At 45.4% G+C, this 22,164-nt stretch overlaps 1 protein-coding gene across 10 annotated transcripts in view; it reads left to right on the forward strand.

Annotated features, from left to right (window-relative positions):
* Nucleotides 1-22,021, forward strand: part of ZBTB38 (zinc finger and BTB domain containing 38) — a 145,969-nt gene extending 123,948 nt beyond the window's left edge. For 9 of the 10 annotated variants that reach the window (XM_045791891.2, XM_045791889.2, XM_045791890.2 and 6 more), the window contains one exon: nucleotides 1,912-9,419. In XM_045791891.2, the coding sequence (XP_045647847.1) occupies nucleotides 1,912-5,496 (3,585 nt within the window). In that variant the 3' untranslated portion in view covers nucleotides 5,497-9,419. Of the gene's footprint in view, nucleotides 1-1,911; nucleotides 9,420-9,544; nucleotides 9,612-10,927; nucleotides 11,116-17,804 lie in introns of those variants that run through there. The other variant, XR_015727883.1, reaches the window with a different exon arrangement.
* Nucleotides 22,022-22,164: the final 143 nt, after the last annotated feature.

A 22,164-nucleotide genomic window follows, 5' to 3' on the forward strand; every position in this document is an offset into this window, starting at 1 on the left:
CTCTCGGTCCATTCATGTTGTTGGAATGGCAACATTCTTCTTTATGGCTAATATTCCTGTGTGTGGGTGTCTGTGTGTGTGTGTGTATCACATCTACTTTATCCCTTTGTCTGTCAGTGGACACGTGGACTGCTTCTGTATGTTAGCTATTGTAAATAACACTGCCATAAACATAGGAGTGCATGTATCTTTCCACATTAGCGTTTTCATTTTCTGTGGTTAAATATCCAGTAGTGGAATTACTGATGCTGGAACAACTGGACAGCTACATGCGAAAGAATGAAGCTGGACCACTTTTTTACACCACACACAAAAATAGACTCAAAATGGAATAAAGACCTAATTGTGAGACCTGAAGCCATAAAAATCCTAGAAGAGAGCACAGGCAGTAATTTCTTTGACATCAGCCATAGAAACATTTTTCTAGATATGTCTCAGGCAAGGGAAACAAAAGCAAAAATGAGCTATTGGGACTCACCAAAACAAAAGGCTTTCACACAGCAAAGGAAACCATCAACAAAACAAAAAGGTAACTTACCAAATGGAAGAAGATATTTGCAAATGATGTCCAATAAGGGGTTAATATCCAAAATACATAAAAAATCTATACAACTCAACACCCAAAACCCACAAATAATCCAGTTAACAACAAATGGGCAGAGGACCTGAATAGACATTTTTCCAAAGAAGACATACAGATGGTCGACAGACTTAGGAAAATATGCTCAACATCAGTCATCATCAGGGAAATGCAAGTCAAAACCACAATGAGATACCACCTCACACCTGTTAAAATGGCTAAAATCAAAAAGATAAGAGATAACAAGTGTTGATGAAGGGTTGGAGAAGAGGGAGCCCTTGTGCACTGTTGGTGGGATGGAAAACAGTATGGAGATTCCTCAAGAAATTGAAAATAGAACTGTATGATCCAGCAATCTCACCTCTGGGTATATATTCCAAGGAACTGAAATCACGATCTTGTAGAGGTGTCTGCAAATCAAAACCACAGGGAGATAGCACTAAACTCAGAGGCATACTTGCCTGGGTTTGTGTGTTGTTTCTTTTTTGTGTGCCTTCAATACCTCACAGAGTTGTTTTTGAAAACCCTTAATCTACTTTGGCTCTCCTGAAAGAGAAATCAGAGAGAGAATGAAGGTAAGGGCCAGTAGTGCAGAGAGGCAGGGCACCCCTGCTGGTCAGACTTGGTCATGCAGACTGGGGCTTTCCATCGGGAGACCTTGCAGAGCCACAAATTAGGAATACCTTCTCCAGTTCTTGCTTCTTCTCTGAGCAGGCAATACCTTTATATACAGGTACTGCTTACTTAGGGAAAGCTTTTTTTAAAAAAAATCATCTTCCTGCTTCATAAATGATGTTTGGATCAGATCATCAGGATTATCTGTGAAAATAGGAAGTTGTGGCAGGACCACAGCATTACTCAGCTCTAGGAGTTCAATGCAGCCTTGAGTGACGATGAGACCCTAAACATTTGCGGGGAGAAACCCTCCTCCTCCCAAATTTGGACGTGTATATATAGCGACAGCTTTGGAGAAAGAGTTCTGGGAGGATTTCCAACTATAACAACTATTAGCGATGGTATGAGAAACAGGCTGGGGTGAGATCAAGATTTAGCTTCTAATGTTGACTCCAAGTCTTGCAAGTAACAGCAGAGTGAGATAAAAACCTGTATTTTCATACCAAAAAAAAAAGTGTTTCAGAAGCATTGAAAATTGTCTAGAAATAAACTACTTGTTGGGGTGCCTGGCTGGCTCAGTCGGTAAAGTATGCAACTCTTGATCTTGGGGTTGTGAGTTCCACATTGTGCATAGAGCTTACTTAAAAAAAAAAAAAAACACAAGAAAGGAACTACTTGTGGAAGGGTCTCTGATCATCTCTCTCCTCTTGTTTCAGATGACAGTCATGTCCCTTTCCAGGGACCTCAAGGACGACTTGCACAGTGACACAGTGCTCTCCATCTTAAATGAGCAGCGCATTCGGGGTATTTTATGTGATGTCACTATTATTGTGGAAGATACCAAATTTAAAGCCCATAGCAATGTCCTAGCTGCTTCAAGCCTTTATTTCAAAAATATCTTTTGGAGCCATACGATCTGTATTTCCAGCCATGTCCTGGAACTGGATGATCTCAAAGCTGAAGTGTTTACAGAAATCCTTAATTATATCTACAGCTCCACAGTTGTCGTCAAGAGACAGGAAACAGTCACCGATCTTGCAGCTGCAGGAAAAAAGCTGGGAATATCCTTCCTGGAAGATCTTACTGATCGCAACTTCTCAAATTCCCCTGGTCCCTATGTATTCTGCATTACTGAAAAGGGAGTGGTTAAAGAAGAAAAAAATGAAAAAAGGCACGAAGAACCTGCCATCACCAATGGGCCAAGGATCACCAATGCATTTTCCATCATCGAGACAGAAAATAGTAATAACATGTTTTCTCCACTGGACTTGAGGGCAAGTTTCAAAAAGGTCTCCGACTCCATGAGAACCGCTAGCCTCTGCCTGGAGAGGACCGACGTGTGTCACGAGGCGGAGCCCGTCCGCACCCTAGCAGAGCACTCGTATGCCGTTTCTTCCGTGGCCGAGGCCTACAGAAATCAGCCTGTCCGTGAACATGACAGCAGTTCCCCTGGTAAGACAGGTAAAGAAAATTGTGAAGCTCTTGCAGCGAAACCGAAAACATGCCGAAAGCCAAAGACAGTCTCCATACCCCAGGATTCTGACTCAGCTACAGACAACATACCACCCCCTCCAGTAACTAGCTTAGAGGTTAATCAAGAAAGAAGTCCACAGCCGGCTGCAGTCCTGCCTCATTCAAAATCTCCCAACAATGAAGGAGATGTCCGTTTTTCCAAGGAAGATGAAAATAAATCCTCTGATGTTCCTGGGCCACCGGCTGCGGAGGTCCCACCTCTCATTTACAACTGTAGCTGTTGTTCCAAATCCTTTGACAGTAGCGCCTTGCTCGGTGCCCACATGCAGCTTCACAAGCCAACCCAGGAGCCATTGGTGTGCAAGTACTGCAATAAGCAGTTCAGCACTCTCAACAGACTGGATCGGCACGAGCAGATTTGCATGAGGTCCAGCCACATGCCTGTTCCTGGAGGAAACCAGCGCTTTTTAGAAAACTATCCTACCATTGGACAGAATGGCAGTTCATTCACCGGTCCAGAACCTTTGTTGTCTGAAAACAGGATTGGGGAATTTTCCAGTACCGGAAGCACCTTGCCAGATACAGACCACATGGTTAAATTTGTGAATGGGCAAATGCTCTACAGTTGTGTTGTATGCAAACGTAGTTATGTGACTTTGTCCAGCCTCCGAAGGCATGCAAATGTTCACTCCTGGAGAAGAACATACCCTTGCCATTACTGCAACAAAGTATTTGCGTTGGCCGAGTACAGGACAAGACATGAAATTTGGCACACAGGAGAAAGGCGCTATCAGTGCATTTTCTGCCTTGAAACTTTCATGACCTACTATATTCTCAAGAACCATCAGAAGTCTTTCCATGCCATAGATCATAGACTTTCCATCAGTAAAAAAACAGCAAATGGAGGCCTGAAGCCTAGTGTCTATCCATATAAACTTTACAGGCTACTGCCTATGAAATGCAAGAGGGCTCCTTATAAAAGTTACCGGAACTCTTCCTATGAAAACACCCGAGAAAACAGTCAGATGAATGAGTCTGCATCCGGCCCCTATGTTATTCAGAATCCACACAGCTCTGAGCTACCGACATTGAATTTCCAGGACCGCGTAAACACTTTGACCAACAGCCCAGCCATCCCCATGGAAACATCTGTACGTCAGGAGGTACCCACTTCTGCCAACGTACAGAACGCAGAGGGGACCAAATGGGGAGAGGAAACGTTGAAAGTTGACCTCGACAATAACTTTTATTCCGCCGAGGTGTCTGTTTCTTCCACGGAAAACGCCGTCAGGTCTGACCTGCCGGGAGGGGATGTCCCTGTCTCCTCTTTGAGTAACAGCAGTGAGAAGGCAGCATCCGTGATCAGCTACAGTGGCTCAGCACCCTCGGTCATCGTGCACAGTAGCCAGTTCTCATCGGTGATAATGCACAGCAACGCTGTTGCCGCCATGACCAGCAGCAGCCACAGAGCCCCTTCGGACCCGGCTGTCAGTCAGTCCCTGAAAGATGACAGCAGACTTGAGCCCGATAAAGTGAGCAGAGTTGTCAGCAGACCCAAGAGCATTAAGGAGAAAAAGAAAACTGTGCCGTGTAACAAGGCCGAAGTAGCAGAGGAGTCAAAGTACGTTGCTGATCCCGGAGGGTCGCTGAGCAAAACCACAAATATTAAAGAAACCAGTAAAATTGAAACCTACATCGCAAAGCCTGCTCTGCCTGGAACCTCCACAAATAGCAACGTCGCGCCCCTTTGCCAAATAACAGTGAAAATCGGAAACGAAGCCATCGTGAAAAGGCATATCCTGGGATCTAAGCTGTTCTATAAGAGAGGAAGGAGACCCAAGTACCAAATGGAGGAGGAGGCTTTGCCACAAGAGAGTGACCCAGAAACCAACAGAGACAGCCCGCTCGGGCTCTGCCAGTCCGAGTGTGTGGAGATGAACGAAATGTTCGATGACGCCAGCGACCAGGATTCCACTGACAAACCCTGGCGTCCTTACTACAACTACAAGCCCAAAAAGAAATCGAGACAGCTGAGAAAAATGAGGAAGGTCAACTGGAAGAAAGAACACGAAAACAGGAGCCCAAGCAATAAGTGTAAATACCCGGCCGAACTGGACTGTGCCGTGGGGAAGGCTCCTCAGGAGAAGGCCTTCGAGGAAGAAGAAACCAAGGAGATGCCCAAGTTGCAGTGCGAACTCTGCGATGGAGACAAAGCCTCGGGAGCTGGAAATCCAGGAAGGCCCCACCGGCATCTCACTGCCAGGCCTTACGCCTGCGAGTTCTGTGCCAAGCAGTTCCAGAGCCCTTCCACCCTCAAGATGCACATGAGGTGCCACACCGGGGAGAAGCCATACCAGTGCAAGACCTGCGGGCGGTGCTTTTCGGTGCAAGGAAACTTACAGAAACACGAACGCATCCACCTGGGCGTGAAGGAGTTCATCTGTCAGTATTGCAACAAGGCGTTCACGCTCAACGAGACCCTCAAGATCCACGAGAGGATCCACACGGGCGAAAAGCGTTACCACTGTCAGTTCTGCTTTCAGAGCTTTTTGTACCTTTCCACAAAAAGGAATCATGAGCAGAGGCACATTTGGGAGCACGATGGGAAGGGCTATGCCTGCTTCCAGTGCCCCAAAATTTGCAAAACAGCTGCTGCCCTTGGAATGCACCAGAAGAAACATTTATTCAAAAGTCCAAGTCAGCGGGAGAAAGTAGAAGGTGACATGTGTCAGGACAACTCAAACCCCCTGGAGAACCCACATGTCAATGACTCAGAAGACAATGACCAAAAGGATAACGTACAAACCATTGTTGAAAATGTCCTTTGAGTGGTGATACTTAGAAAAATCTTCAAAAATATGAGTTGGTGGGTTTGTTCTTTTGGGTTTTTTTTTTCTTTTTTTAGTTAGCTGTTTTTCTTCTGTTGTTTTTTGTTTTTTTAAGTTGAGTTTTGTTCACACAACAGTCATGAAGGAGTGAAATGTAAAAAAGAAAATCTCATTTGTGAAAATTCCAGAAAAAGGATCCTAATATCTACTTTCGGTTTTAGCATTAACTTCATGCAAAGTGCACAAAAATGAAATAGCCGAATCCTCCGGTATCCCAAGTATCTTGTGGAAGTTATGAAGTTCTTAGCTGTGGTATTTCTGCCAGTGGGGGAAAAAAAAAGAGTCTAATGTTAGCTTAATTTAAAACTTTCTAGTAAGTGCTGGTAGGAACTGGCTGCTGAGCTGTCTTTAGTCACTGGAGAAAACGAGGGTCAAATATCATGAAAACATCATCTTCATAAATACGTTAGAAGGAAATGAGCTATGACAGTCATTTTTCCCATCCAGCTTTTGTGCTATTAAAAATTGTTTAAATTAGTGGATATATATAAAATATTTAATATAGCTGAAAATATGTGTGAAATTGAGTAACCTAAGTAGGACATTCATTATCTAGAACTACTTTTCTGCAACACAAACCTTGTAAAATACATATATAAATCACTATGACTTTTAACTGTCCATGTCCCCTGTAGAGAATTACAGTGACGAGCAATAGATCTGCAAATAATGAGGACTGATGGAAAAATCAGTAGAAAGCATCTTGAATCTGATTTCAGAGCATATTGTATGCTTTTAGATGGAATGCTGTTCCCTTGAAGTTATGGCTGAGCTATTACTAGAACTGGTCTACTCCAGTCACAGAAAACATAGGTCATGCCTTATTTATCTGTGGGGGAGCACCCTTCCAGAACTTTTCTGTGATTACCTGTGCTGTATATTACTTTGCAGTGGCCCCCACCTCAGAAAATAAAGAAGGGTCAGATTCTTCTGAATCTCCCTGCAGTCTACCATCCATCACAAGGCCAGGGATGTGGAGGTCTATTTCAGACAGACTTAAATCAGTCTCAAGGGGTTAAGTAAAACCTGACACTTCCCATTTCACTGAAGGAGTGTCCAGGAAACTTAGTGCAAAGCATGCGTATGATGGCGAATTCCCAGGCACTGGAAAGTGACAGAAAGCCTAATCCCTATAATCGTTAGCCTCCTTGGAGATTATGCAGCCCACAAGCGTACACTAGTATAAAACAAAAGGGCATCAGAAAGACCACTCCCTCCTTGCCTCAAATAGTGGCTTTGCTTTTTGGGGGTGGGGTGAGGAGATAGAATGTGGAGTGATAAGATTCCATCACTTACTTATATGACTCAGATACATATCCCCAAAGCCAGATGCCTTGTCTTCATGTTTGCAGACATCTAGCTCCCTTGCTAAAAACCCACTTAAGTTTTTTCATGTTCTTTTATGCTTCCCCACCCCATCAGCATTGCCCTCAAAGTCCGGTTGCCCTGTAGGCTATTCCATCATGTGGACTAGGTTCTGGGAAGCTGGAACTCATCATTCTTAACGTTTAAGCTGCCAGGATAGGAGGGAGAGAGAAAACATTCCTACCCTTTGATCACCAGTGTGAGCTGAATCCGGAACTTGGTTTAAGGGTGACGGACAGCCATTCACGTTCATGGGATTTGATAGATGGAAGCCCAAGGTTATCCAAGGTTGCAAGGTCACCATTATGAAGAAGTAGTTCAAAGGACTCCAGTTCCTCTCTCCAAGTATTGTGATATCTCCATGAAGAAGACTTAATGTGGATTTGGGTGGGCAAGAAAGCGTTTAAACACCCAGAGAAGGACATGATCAGAGCTGACCTTTTTATACAGTAGTATTTTGCTGTTAAGTAACCCCAGTACTGCATCTGCATTTATCTTTTGTTCATCTACTTTCACTTACATACAGTATTATGTAATAGAGGAAAATGGGAAAATGCAAGCAAATTCAACCTTATTTTATACATTGTATATATGTATACCTGCACTGTTCATTTGGGTTTTGTTAAGAGATTGTCACAAAGGGCTTATGAAAATCATTTCTGAATTGATAATTAGAATATCGAATAGGCAATTCTGTGATCTACTAATTTGTTTTCTCTCAATTAGGATTATTAATCTAAGAGAATTACTGTGTATTTCAGTCATTTTGATTTGGGGTAACTCTAAATATAAAATTATTACATGTAGTGATGTCTCCCAGCCCTTACATGTGGAAATTTTTTAAGTGGACTTGTATGCTGATAATTCTAGACCAAAGTAAATATGGCAGAATATTTATACATGAAAAAATAATTTTGCAAATATTTTCTATAATTGTATTATTCGTTTAAAATGTTGATAGCTTGTGTTAGTTTCAGGGAGGGGTGTATATTTTGATAAAAAAATACTTGACTTTGTAATTCTGTATATTCTATACAATTTATAGCAGAGCCGTTTTAAGACAGCTTTGTCACATTTTTTTGTTAATTGTGAAGACTTTATCATGAGTGATGTTTAAGTATGCATTGAATACATAACGACCAACTAGAATTAAAGTAGGTGTAAACAGTGAACATACTGTATGCTGTACAAGATATATTGTAATTTGCCGTTTTAGCATCTGTATTTTGGTTAGAAGATATTATTAAATGCAGATGTTAAGGGTTGGAAAAGTCTAATTTTATTTTTAGAAATAATGAATACAAATTTGGTTTTGCTTGATTAAAATAGCTTATTCCTATGTTAAGTCTCTTAAATGTTTTAATGTTCATTCTTTGTGCAGCCAAGCAGCAGTTTCCTCTTTGTGAGTCACAGCATTGTTTCACATATCATTCACTGAATATATTTCTGTTTCTTTACTTGTTTACATCCCATGATACCTGCTTAAATGCTTAGGACCCAAATGGAATATACATTTAAAAAAAAAAAAAAGAATAAGAGAGATGGCAGTCTTCTTATCATTTAGTGCTGTGGATAGGCCTGACCTTGTCGTGAGGAATCCGAGAGCCCTGGAAGTGTTTTCTGCTCCAGTCATCCCCGGGAAACAAATCACACTTAGTACCAGGTGTTTGGCACCATTCTTCCCATGGGCCGTTTCATTCAGGTCTTTCCCAGCAACCCTGGGAAGTCGACTTCACTATCCACATTTTATAGTGACTTTGAGAAGATCCCACAGCCAGACAGAGCCAGGATTCCAACAGGGCTTCCTGACTTAAGAGCCCACGTTTCTGTGTCTTCTCAACACCTTAGAGTAAAATACTTCATGTAAACCAAACGGAGAGTGGGGAGAAGAGGCAGGAGGAATGCACGCAGCTCTAGGCTGGCAGCTGTTCCAGGGATGGCTCTCAGGAGGCTGCTCCGGCCTCTGCTCTCCTGGCGCACCCTTGCTGTATGTACTCACACCTCAGCACTTGCGGAATTTGGCTTCCTCTTCGATGTTGGGATTTTGCTCTATAAAATCATTTAAAAAAAATCTGTGCACTTCTTTTCAAGAATGTGGAGTAAAATTATAATTTAATGCTACTATAAGCTAGTAATTTCTCACACAAAGAAAAAAATGTGTTCCATCACCACAGACTATATTCCTCACCTTAACTCACTATCGTCAAACGCACGCAGTTAGTGACAGTAGATAATGTGAAAGGGAGTGCAGGTGGCTCACGCCACACCATCCATCACCAACACAGGGACATTAACTCAGATTTCCAGTCCTCCTCATGGCTGGCCAGTAGCGTTAATTTTGTGTTTGAAGGGTAAACAAACCAAATCCATACCAAAAATTTGATAATTGCTGTCTGTTGAAATTAACGTCATTTGATCTAACAAAACAACAGATTCATTATTGAAAGGATTTGTAACAATTGAGAAAGTAACTGGATTAAAGGCATCAAAACTAATCATGCAAGGCGATCCTATTTGTACATGTTGTATTAATTACTTTGGGTCTTTTTATTCCTGTTGCTCACCTTCCTCTTTTCTCATTACCTAGCAATTGATTTGGTTCCACGCCCTCTCTCTGCATCAGGTACTCTTTGCAGAGGCAGTTTCCTCCATATGTGAGAACTCTTCACCCTCTTCTTCATCAAATCCTGGTGAGCTATTAATCTCCCTTGTGGAGAGAGGAAGCCCCCCTCCCCACACTCCTTCCCCAGTATGTACCCCTTTATGCTGGTTATTCAAGTAAAGTGGTCAGTGAACAGGCACATTGGCTTGGTGTGCAATTTTTTAAAATGAAACTCTCCAAATTTAGACAACTAATAGAAAACTGTTTATAACAGAAGTATGATTACATTTTTAAGGATTTTTTAAATTACTATTTCATTCTTGACATCTAAGACCTCGATTATATTTAGAATCTTTTGCTGAGGGGAGCCCAGGTGGCTCAGCTGGTTAAGCGTCTGACTTCAGCTTAGGTCATGATCTCAGGGTCCTGGGATCAAGCGCCACGTCATCCTCGTCCACGTCATCAGGGCTCCCCGCTCAGCAGGCAGTCTCCTTCTTCCTCTGCCTCTGCCACGCCCCCTGCTTGTGCTCACTCTCGCTCTCTCTCAAATAAATTTAAAAAAAAAATTTTTTTTTTATGTTTTGCTGAGAAGTCAAGAGCACTTTTTTCCCCAATGATTTTAAAAGCTATGACTTGTATTTAATTATAGGGGTAAGGATGTTATTCCTGTTATAGGAAACTTTGGTATACAGAGATGTAAAAGATGTAACCATGCTAATTTATGTAGAATTTTCATTCATTGAGTCAAAACATGTTTAATTTTGAGTCTCAATTGTTGTGGTCAGGGCTAGAGAGATATAAGAGATAGCCTGTGCTTTCAAGGAGCTGGATCCGGGGAAGGAGACTGATGAGGCAAGGCATTTTGATTACAAAACAAAACCTTGAGCTCCTGGGAGCTCAGAAGCAGATTGGATTGTGTTGGGTTATGAGAGAGATGGCTAGGAGCTAGGGCTGAGGGAGCCTGGGCTTCTCAGTGTGGGCAGGCCCAGGTAGGAGTGGCTGAAACAAAGGAGCATGTGTGAGGGCAGATTGCTATGCAAACCTGGGGTTTGGGCGGTGAGCCGGGAGAGGCACACAGAGGATACATCACCAGGGCCTCATGGGCCTTGCCAGAGAATTTGTGCTTCTGACACGGACACATGATGGGGGAGCAGAGCAGCTAGGAGGGAAGGTCAGAGCCAGGTCCCAGAAGCAACGTGAGAGGCCATGGGAGGGCTTCAACAGACAGGAAATGATCTAATGCATTTAAAGGATGACACTCACTGCAGTGCAGTGAAGAGACTCTCTTTGTTTCCCCCCTTGTAATATATTTCTGAAGAAATTATGTTGTTTGTCCTGAAGAGTTTCTCACAGCCTGAGAATTAGCAGGACAGCTTCCTAAGTTGGCTTATGTTCTTCCATCAGGAGCCATACTGGATGTACTTTGAAGGTAGATCTGATGGGATTTGCGGGTGTTTTACGTCCCAGGAGGTGAGAAAAACAGAGGCGTCAAAGATGACTCCAAGTCTTGGGCCGGAGCGGTTGGAAGGTCGGAGTCCCCAGCAGAAGACTAGATACGTGCACCAGCAGTTTGGAAGAGGGGCCGACTGCAGGTATGAAGCTGAAAGGCATGTTTCATTCCTTCAAAACATACCTGAGTTAGGTGCTAGGAATACAAGAGCAGGCGAAACAGATTGTCCCTGGAGCTTATGATCTAGTGGGGAACACAAAAAGCCAAGCGATTAACACCTGCACAAGTGCTACAAAAAAGAGGTGCTAGTCGGGAAGTTCCTTGAGGAAGTACCTTTTGAGGGAGGTCTGAACAAGGAATCAGAGTTGAAAGAGGAGCGAGTTTCTGGGTAGAGGGAACAGCCTGCACAAAAGTCTGCTTCTAGAGGGAACACAGTGCGTTGGAAGCCAGTGGTGGCCAGCGTACAAGAGAGATGGGTCTGAGATGAGACTGGAGGCCAAAAGCCAGACCCTGCAGGGTCCCCAGGTCCTGCTAAGGATTGGGATCTTCTACTGAGAGCAAAGAGAGCCATTGAATTGCTGAGCAGAAGAAGTATTTTAATCAGTTTTGCACTGTGAAAAGTCACTGTGGCTGAAATGTAGAGAACGACGTGGAGGACAGCAGTGGCTGGAAGTAGAGCGGGTAGGAAGCTGCTGCAGCAGTCCAGGCTGCAGAGGCCAGTAGCGCGGATTATGTATTTATTGGCCGTGAAGATGAGAGAAGAGGGCAGGGAACGAGAGATATTTAGGAGATAAAATCCGCAGCACTGGACGTTGGATGGATATGGGGAAGTGAAGACTAGGCAGGGGCCAAGGTTTACCTTTCGGTTTCAGATTTGTCGAAACTATGGGAATGTAAGATGTCTCCTATGAAGCTTATATAACAAAAGACAGAATCCCGGAGAACACAAATATTGGAAAGATGAATTAGTAAAAGCCTGGCGTGGAGAAGAGACCAGAGAAGTAGGAAGAAAACTGGGGGAGCGGCAGCTAGAGGGCCATAGATGGAGATCCTCTCAGGAAGGAGAGAGAATGGTCAATGGTGTCAAGTGAAGGTAAAGTCGAGTAAAGAAAATCTGGGAAGTGCCCTTTTGCCCCCAGAAGCTAGAAGGTCACTGGCAGTGATGTGCTGTTAAATGGTTAACAATCATCACCTTGGAGAGAGGGAAAGCCGGATTCCTAGTGCTTGTTATATCTGTTGCGTAAAGACTCCCGCCATGGATGATTTTAAGCTACCAACGTGATGTCACTGAACGTGGAGTTGGGAAGAGAGACATCCAGTCGGCTCACAAGAGCTGGTGTGAGCCTGCTCTGGTGGCTCACCTGGGTTATCTTGGCAAGGGTAGTTTCGGTGTGCTGGTGCCGGTGGAAGCTGGGCGTCAGATGCAGGAGTGGGTGGGGGGACAGTGAGCGAGGATTCTGGCTTCAAGAAGCTTAGCTATGAAGGGGGCACCTGGGTGGCTCACAGTCAGTTAAGAATCTGACTTGGGCTCTGGTGATGGTCTCGGGGTCCTGGGGTTGGCCCTGAGTCGAGCTCCCCTCTCAGCAGGGAGTCTGCTTGTCCCTCTCCTTCCCGGTCTGCCCCTTCCCCTCCTCTGCTCTCTCTGTCTCTCTCTCTCAAATAAATTTAAAAAAAAAGAAGCAGCAGCTTAGCCATGAAGGAGAGAAGAAAGAGAAAGGTAGCTGTAAGTGGAACCTAAGGCTTGGAGGCCTGGATTGCACCATATGGGGTAGAAGAAAGGATGAGGGGCAAGGGGGTTGAGGGTATTGGCAAGACACTTGGTTGTAGCCAAGAACTGTAAAGCCTGGGTTTAATGTAAGGAAATACAGGACTTCGGTGTCTGACAGACACAAATGGAGGAGGCCTTCAAAGCTCTTTCACAGCTACTTTCCTATCTATCCCTCACCATCGTCCTGTTATGGTGGCAGTGATTACTGTCTTCTTCATCTGAAAGCTGTGGACACAGAGTGTAGAGAGGCCAAAGGGCTCAGAGACGACCAACACCGGTCAGTTTTCAGGACATGGTTTTTACCACCACCCACTGACTCCACATTGACTAAGGGATATTCTGGAAGGTTGGGGTCTGGGACAATGACAACTGCTGGGCTTTCCTCAGAATGAGCGTTTATGAGCGTGAGACTCTAATACCCTCAGAATGCCCTCTGTCAGTCCTTGTTTTGGTCAGCGTGTCCTTCTGTGGCAGTTAGTATAGGCAGACCTCATGTTATCACGCTTCACTTGATTGCGCTTTGCGGATACTGCATTCTTTTTTTACAAAGTGAAGGTTTGGGGCAGCCCTGCATTAAACAAATCTGTTGGTATCTCTGTGGCACATTTTGGTAATTCTTGCAGTATTTTCAACTTCTTCATTATTGTATTTGTTATGGTACTCTGTGATCATTGATTATAACTCACTGAAAGCTCATTAGCATGTTTTTGGCAATGAAGTATTTTTTAAGGAAGTTACGTACGTTGGTTTTTTAGACATAACGCTATTGCACACTTAGTAGACTACTGTCTGGTGTAAACATACTTTTACACACACTGAAAAACCAAATAATTCATTTGCCTTGTTTTATTGTGATATTCACTCTACAGTTGTGGTGTGGAACCAAACCCGCGATACCTCCAAGGCGTGCCTGTATTACCAGGCACTGTTCTAGGCATCTAATGAATATTAACTCATTTAATCTTCATATCAGTGCTGTGAGATAGACATTGATATGATCATCCCCATCAACATTTAATGTGGTTATCTTTTGCTGTACAGTGCCACAAAACTTAGTGGCTTAAAACAGCCATGTACCGGTATTGTTATCTCACATGGTTTTGGGGGTTGACTAGGATCAGCTGAACAGGCCTCTCACACACGTGTAGGCAGATGGTAGCCGGGTGGTGTCATCTAAAGCCTTGACCACACCGGGCATCCAGGGAGCCCCAGCCCAGCTTAGATTCCGGGGTGGAGGAATGGACTACACTTCTCAATGGGGAAGTAGCAGGCACATCCAGGGAGGGAAGGGATAGATGGCAGGCATCTTTAGGGACAAGCTATTCTACAAGAGATAATCCCCAATGAGAAAACCCAGGCACAGAGAAGTTAGATGACTTACCCAAGGTCATACAGATGCACTGTGGAGAAGCAGAGTTCATCCCAGGCAGTTGAGTTCCAGAGTCTGCTAAGAGAGGCAGGAGGGACTGAAGCCCAGCGGCACAGCACATCCTCTCATTGCCAAGCCGTGGTGGTTAGGAGCACAGCATTATTCACAGTAGAACCAGAGAGTTCCTGGAGCGAGCTGTGAAGGAGTTGGGAGAGAGGAAGAAATTCTAAAAATACTGTAAATGGAAATAAATGAGGAGGGTACAAATTGAGTCAAATTTCAAGGACTATCTAAACAAGGCTCCTTCTATGTTGGGGGTGAAAATAGGGTCTTGTGTGGCCTAAGACAAATGGAAGACTTTATACTTTTGTTTACCTTTACCCAATTAGGAGAGAATAGAAATAGAAATGTGGGGGCAAGGGTTGTGGGGTTTTTTTCGTATAAGTAATCAAAATCTGAAACTTTTAGCCAGCTGGTCCAAAGGGTCAAATATGGGGAGAGCCTATGACTGGGACCAAGGAGTTAGAATCCGAGGTGTAGACTGGCCTCAGAAAGGATCTTCAGGCTCCTTCTGTGCCCCGTGTTGTATCATATCATAGCCCTGAAAGCCTGGGTCCTCACTTACTTTGACATGTCACGGCCCTGCTAACGGAGAACATCTTCCGTCAGGAAGGACATCTAAAGGAAATGACATCTCTAATTCAAAAAGTTTACTCACTTCACAGGAGCAATGGGGTTTTGCCACAGAGAAGCTGACTCACCTCCGAGTGGCCAGTTTCTCTCCCAAAATCTGACAACCGGAGATACAGCGTAGCTTAGGCGCTGTTAATTTCTAGCTTCTCGGTTTTACTGGGCTAAAAGGCCAGGTCCCACCCATTGACTGGAACGTGCTCCCTATGCGGGTAAATGTGGTTAGTGGAGAGAGCAGCAGGCCATTTCCCAGGTCAGACCCCATCATTTCTGACGTTTCTCTTCCTAAAGAGAAATTCAGGGCCGCTATTTTCGTCATCATGATGGGAACCCGCCTCCTCTGCTATTGACCATGTTGACTGTGGCGACATTCCAGCCACTGGGAACTCCTCACCATCCGATAGCATGCTCATACCTAAGCAAGAAGGCCCCACCCTGGCCCTCCTCCAGAGAAACACCCCATCCCACCCCAGGGCTGAGTCTGCAGGGCCAACAGTGAGGTGCCCACCCAGAGGCTGTGCCACTCTGGAAACTCAGGACCTGAGAATTCTCTGCCCACTTGCAGGGTCTGCTCAGGCCTCTTCCCTCGGTCACTCCCCTCGGTCCCAGGGACGGGCAAGGAGCAGGTGTTTGCAGGGGACATGGAGAGTTTGTGATCCATGTGTGCGTGCCTGAGGCCCCCACCAGCAGGGGCGGGAGCAGGATGGGGAGTAAGAAGGAATGGGGGGAGGACCCGGGCCCAGCTCTTCTTGTGCTCTCTCCCTCCAGTCTGGAACACCCGAGACCAAGACCGGGAATTCTAAATCCAAACCTGGCCTCCCAGATTGTTATGAAGGTGTGTTTACCAAAGAAAGAGAATAGAGCATATCTAATTAAGAGCTATTCACCTGATTTCTAACTTTTAATGTTTATTCATTTTTTAAAATAATTGTTATTATGTTATGTCAGTCACCATACAGTATATCCTTAGTTTTTTATGTAATGTTCCATGATTCATTAGTTGCGTATAACACCCAGTGCACCATGCAATACGTGCCCTCCTTAATACCCATCACCGGTCTATCCCAGTCCCCCACCCCCCTCCCCTCTGAAGCCCTCAGTTTGTTTTCCAGAGTCCACAGTCTCTCATGGTTCATTCCCCCTTCTGTTTAATGTTTAGACATATGATCTACTACTGTTGACCCTTGAACAACACTTTAGAAGTGGGTCCACCTATATGCAGATTTTTAAAAATAAATACAGTACAGTACTGTGAACATATTTTCTCTTTCCTACGGTTTTCTTAACAGTTTCCTAACTTACTTTATTATAAGAATACTGTGTGTAATACATACAGAACATATGTGTTAATCGACTGTTTCTGTCGTCGGTCAGGCTTCTGGTCAACAGTAGGCTATTTGTGGCTAAGTTTCTGGGGAGTCAAAAGTTATACACAGATTTTTATCTGTCCAGGAGTCAGCACCCCAAATCCCCACATTGTTCAAGGGTCAACTGCATGGGCCTCCATTTGAATACTTGCCTTTGACCCTGTAAAAGTTTGGGTGCTGTCACCACTCGCCAGATTATCTGCCTTTTCATCACACTATGTCAGAGTACCAGTTCCTGGCAGTGTTGAAATGTCCATCCCTGACCCCCCCCGCCCACTCCACCCCCATCCACAGACATGATCCTGTCTCAGTGTGTAGTTCCAAAGCCCCTTCTAAAGCTTCTTGCTAGAGAAGTTTTGTGAGACAGACCCTTAGACTTCGGCTTGCCTTTGCCTCAGCGCCCCCACAGCTCTCTGGCAATAGCCTTTTTCAATGCCTCATCTGCGCTCCGACAGCAGGCTCCTCCAAGCAGAGTCCAGATCTTACTGATTTAGCTGCGCTCCCAGCATCGGCACAGCAGTCCCAAACACGAGTCATCTTCTGAGTAGTGATTCCCCATTCCAGGGTGACGAACCATCACAGTGTGTCTGGGAAGGAGGGTTTTCCCAAGATGTGGGACTTCCAGTGCTTAAACCAGGATGACTGGTCGCCCTGTTGGGGAAGAGGTTCTCCAGAACGGGAAGGGGCATCAGCAGCCATAACAGAAGGAGAACTAAGTGGCCAGTTCTAGTTTGAAACAACTAATGGGATTGTCAGCTTTCTACCGCCTCCTCCTGAGAAGTGAGGAAACATCTAGACCACACAGGAAGCTGGCTAGGTTGTGCAAATCTGGACTGAGAGAATGGAGGGGACAACCATGGAGCCCAGTCTCCAGAGTCCTACTAAAAGGCTTTAATTATTTCATAGAAACTCCCTCTACTCTCATTTCTCTGAAGAACGTCCTGGGGAGCTCAGCTGCCCCATGCAGCTCCCAGCTGCCCACACAAGGCATTTGCCCTAGGAAGCGTTCATAGAGTCCACCTTGAGAATAAGTAATGGTCTGTCCGAGCCTTCCTCACCATCCCCACTGTGTCCCGCTAAGTGTGGTGGACAACTCTGGGTTTTCCTGCTGAGTCCTTTTCTATTTTGATGGTGAAAGCATTTGAATTTCTTTTAGAAATCTCCTCTCCCTCTCTTTCTTCAGCCCCACCTTCAGACCAGATGGATCAGGTTGGGGGTGGCTGGTGGGTGGGAAACACATGACCTGGGCTAGTCTAATGTATTTCTACAACTCAGCACAAGCACAAGGAAACTGAGCCAGGACCTTCTCGACTGCCATGGACAGAACAGTTGGCCTTAAGCCAAGCTGGATGTAAGGGCTCAAGAAAAATGATATTGTGTCTTTCCTCTCTCGCTCCTTCTATCTCTTACTTCTCTCCCTGCTCCACTTTCTTCTCCACTGGCTTCTGTCTCAGACTGGTTCTCTCCAGTTGATGGCAAAGATGTCTATGCTGAATGGAAAAAAGTCCCCACTCCCCATAAATCTTCAAAGAGAAGAGGGACACATCTAGTAATAACCTCCTCCAAACAGCAGAGACTGAATTCAAACCCGGAACGTCCAACATCATGGTCGACACTCATCATCTCTACTAACACAGGTTATACAGCTCCTCCCAGGACGTGCTGAAGAGAAGTCAGTCAGAATGAGCACAAAACACATGATGTTCAGCTAAAATTAACTGACACCATCCCAAATGCTTTCTTCGGAGCAAGAACCAGGAAAGAAGGTATTGTTTCCACCGGTTAAGAGAGGCAGAAAGGCGCGAGCCCAAGGACTCCACGGCGCAGCGATGAGAATCTACATGGGGAATGAGAACCCAGTCTACTGGCAGACCCTCCAGCTTGGATGTTGACTGGATGCCACTCGGACGACACCCCTGCCCGTTTCGCTTCCCCCCTCCCTCCCGCTGCTCTAGGAACACCCAACCTTCACTCCTCGCCGCTTTCATTTGATCCTTCATCGACTTTTACAGATGAATGCAAACACACCAGAATAGGTGAGCCCAGCAGTGTGGACGTTTATGAGGGCTTTTCTATTCCGATTTCCAGGAACTCTCTTGGTTAATATCAATGACTGCTCAGTACTTAATAAAAGGGGAAAGCAGGCTAAGGCACGTCTATGTGTTTACGCGTTATGTATGTATTTAAAGAGCTAGTACGTGTACATGGCAAAAGAACATGTTTTTCAAATAGAATGAAAGGGTACACAGAGAAAAAAAAGTTTCCCTCTCACTCTGCCCCCAGGTTTCTTCCTGGAGGCAGGTACTGTTCCCGGTCTTGGGTAGTCTTCCACAGACATCCTATGCATATCCGAGTATATATGTATATTTTATATATTAGCTATTTATATAGAATATGAACATATATATTTTTATTTCCTTCTTTTTTTACACAAATGAGAGCACACTACATATAGCGTTCAGTACTTTACTTAGCTGAACAGTATATCATGGAGTGGCTTCAGGGTGGGGGTACATACAGATTTATCTGTCTTGTTCTTTTAATGCCTGCAGAGCACTCCATTGTATGGGTCTCTAACCAGTGTCCTACTCATAGGCATGTGTTTCCAATCTTTTCTTTATTCATGCATTTTAGGCCAATTTTTATAACAAAGGTGCAGACAAACAGGGAAAGAGTTTTCTGCTTAATTCTCATCCAGAAAATCCAACGAACAGAGGCCCCGCTCCGTTCTGAGGTTCCTGGTAGTTTGGATCAATGTAATTCAAATTCCGAGCTTCCAAGCAAAAGTCTTCAGAATCATTATGCTCCATATTAAATGCCAACTAAACAGAAGTGCTTCCGTCTTCAGGATCTTTTGTTGTTTAGACAAAAATGGGATGTGGGAAGGAGAAAAGAGAAGAACCTAAAATGGGTGGATGACAGCTGGAATCAGGGAGCACCTCACCTCATCTCTAGGTCCCCTTCATGCCACCTTTATTCGTTCTCTGTGCTCCCAGCCTCCTCTGCCTCACCCTGGGCGCAGTGCACGATGCGGGCCAGCCCGGCACGACCTCACAGGCAGTGTCCCTCCGACACCAGCTGCCGTCCTTGTGTGCTAATTGCCAATTTCTGGGAAAGGATAGCTGATTCCTGCCTTCCTCCACCCCCACCCCCACCACCATTGAAGACATTGGTTCCCTTTGTCAGTTTAGTCCGGATTCGATTAGCTCTGGGTAAAGGGACTGAGCTCTGTTAAGAGATGGCTGCAGAAGCCTGCGGGCAAAGCCACCATTCGGACAAAGCGGAGTGGGCCGGGAGAGGTCCTCAAGTGCCCACCACACTCTCCTGCAGGGACAAGAGCTGCTTCCTCAGTAACCGCACCAGCAGGAGCCTTGAGACCTGTCATGATGGCTTCCAGCCTTGCTGTCCCCAATCTCCCATGACAGACGTACCTGGACAGTTGTAAAAAGGTCTGCCTGGCTTCGAGGCAGCATTTCACGTGTGTTGGTGGGTGACACGGCATGTGGGAGTGTAAAGGGTGTGATGTGGGTAGGTGTTTGTAAAGGATGTCTCACCCCCCGACACACACTACATACACATTAAAAAGTGAACTTGTTTTGACAGTGTTTTCACCTCACTCTGCCAATTTGCAAACATGTTCTTAAGAAACGTTATAAACTTGTTTATGCAAAACTTGAATCTGAATGCATTTTTTAAAAATATGTGTTAAAAAAAAGAAAACCTGTTTATATCCGGAAAGCGAGCAGTGTAAACGCGCTGTCAGTGTTTGAGAGAAAGCGCACGGAGGCTAGGGTAGGATCTGTGTCTACACTGCTGCCTGCTGGAACCTCCAACCCCCTAGGAGAAGTTGTAGCGTGAAAACCCAGTCTTCTCTCCCCTCCATAAGCATCATTCTTGCAGCTTCTCTCTCAAGAACCCTGAACCAGACTCGCACACGCACCGTGGACGGGACTGCAGCCTTTGTGCGGACTGGAGGGAAAATCTTGCCAGCAGAGGTCACCGACGCTCCAGCTTGGGGTCCACAGCCGCCAAGGCAGGAAGGCCCGTCCCAATAAGGTCGTGCCCACCCCTCTTCTTGCTCCTGTCCATTAACTTGCTCCCTGCTTAGCCTGTCAGTGTTGCCGTAACAAAGTGTGTGCGCACTACCAACAGTTTTTCTCAGTAGGACCCTCCCTTTCACGTCCCAACCCTGAGAGTCTTTAGTTTAACATTAAGGTAATACTCGGGATAAAACGGGCAATAACGTGAGAGGTTGTGCTAGAACCTTGGATTGTACCTGACCAGGTGTAGCCCATTCCTTAAACTAGTTATATCTGTGTCTTGCCTGGATTCCTGGGAGGTGACCCCACCACTCATAGACACACACACTCACTCACACTGGCCTGAGGTAACGTGGAAAGCCCCCTATAATGTAGGGATGGGTGCTGTGGTGTGGCGTGGAGTAGTACAAGCCAGTGCGAAGGGTGAAAGAGAAGGTGCCTGTGGACTGCCGGCAAAGAACGAGAGGCATTTAGGAGCCACCCATGGGCCTAGAGCTCGCTGTGGGGCATAGTTGGAGACACTGGACCAACTTGCCAGCATTGTGTCGTGGCAAGAGATGCTACGAGGGGTCACCTGTCCATTAAGGGTGGAAGGGAAGAAACTGCGTCTGTAGCATGGGGGAGAGAGTAGTAGGACACCTAAAAACTATGGAATTGCCATATGACAGTGCCCACCTCATATACTAAGATGCTGCCAGCCTCAGAGGCCAAGGGAGAATACCAGTTTCTCAGGCTGTTGGGAGGTATAGCCTGTTCTCCACCCAGGCAGCCAGGTAATGGCACCTCACAGCACTGGGCAACAGATATGCAATAGTCCTGGAAAACCGGAAGGAGGTACAGAGGCACAGTGGCAGCAGGAAACCCCATGTGAGGGGAAGGAAGCTGCCCACTTGTCTGGGAAGAGGTCTGAGGAGGAAGCATGTGACCTAGGCCTAAGCCAATCAGCTGCATTTCCACAGTCACAGTGATTGGCTCAGCAATGTACATGTGACCTGCTCAGAGCCAATGAGACTTAAGATTCCTGGGAAGGCTCTAAGAGGGGTGTGTTTCTTGCCGGGCTGGACTAGGAGCTGAAAAGATAGTACAGAGTTACTGTCGTCATAGTCGTCGTCGTCGTCTTCTTCTTCTATAAGATTTTATTTATTTATTTGAGAGAGAGAGAGAGTATGAGCAGTGGGGAGGGGCAGAGGGAGAAGGAGAGAGAAGCGGACTCCCTGACAAGTAAGGAGCCGGACCTGGGGCTTGATCTGAGGACTCAAGCCAAAGGCAGACACTCAACTGACTGAGCCACCTAGGAATCCGTATACTGCCTTCTTGTCAGCAGCAGGGAAGACCTGAGCTTTGTGGAGCCACCTTGGAGCCCCTGGGTTTGTAACTAACACAGTGGAAGAACCTCGAGGTGGAGGGAAGTTGAGTGCTGATGGCATTGTTTGAGCCCTGAATCCAGCCATACCTGAAGTTAATTTTACTCCTGGGTTTTCCGAGAGCCGACAAATTCCCCCTTGTGCTCATTGGAACTGCACTCCTGTGCCTCCTGGGGTGGGAGAGATGAGGTGAGTATTCTCTGAGCCCCCGCTGACATCTGATACCCTTAGGATTCTTTGTATTGAGTTTGACTTTTGTATTGAGGTTGAGATAAACCCAATTGACCAAGGCAAGCTGCTCCAGCTCAAAAAGCCCCCTGAAAATATTATGCAGCCATAAGAAAGAAAGAGAGAGAGAGAGAGAGAAAGAAAAGAAAAGAAAAGAAAAGAAAAGGAAAGAAAGAAAGAAAGAAAGAAAGAAAGAAAGAAAGAAAGAAAGAAAGAGAAAAAGATCGATCTTGCCATTTACAACAACATGGATGGAACTAGAGGGTATTATGCTAAGCTAAATAAGTCAATCAGAGAAAGACATCATATGATCTCACTGATATGTGGAATTTAAGAAACAAAACAGAGGATCATAGGGGAAGAGA

Source organism: Ursus americanus, chromosome 20, assembly GCF_024610735.1.
Source record: "Ursus americanus isolate L20-20 chromosome 20, mUrsAme1.1.p, whole genome shotgun sequence".
In the NCBI taxonomy this organism is placed as follows: domain Eukaryota; kingdom Metazoa; phylum Chordata; class Mammalia; order Carnivora; family Ursidae; genus Ursus; species Ursus americanus.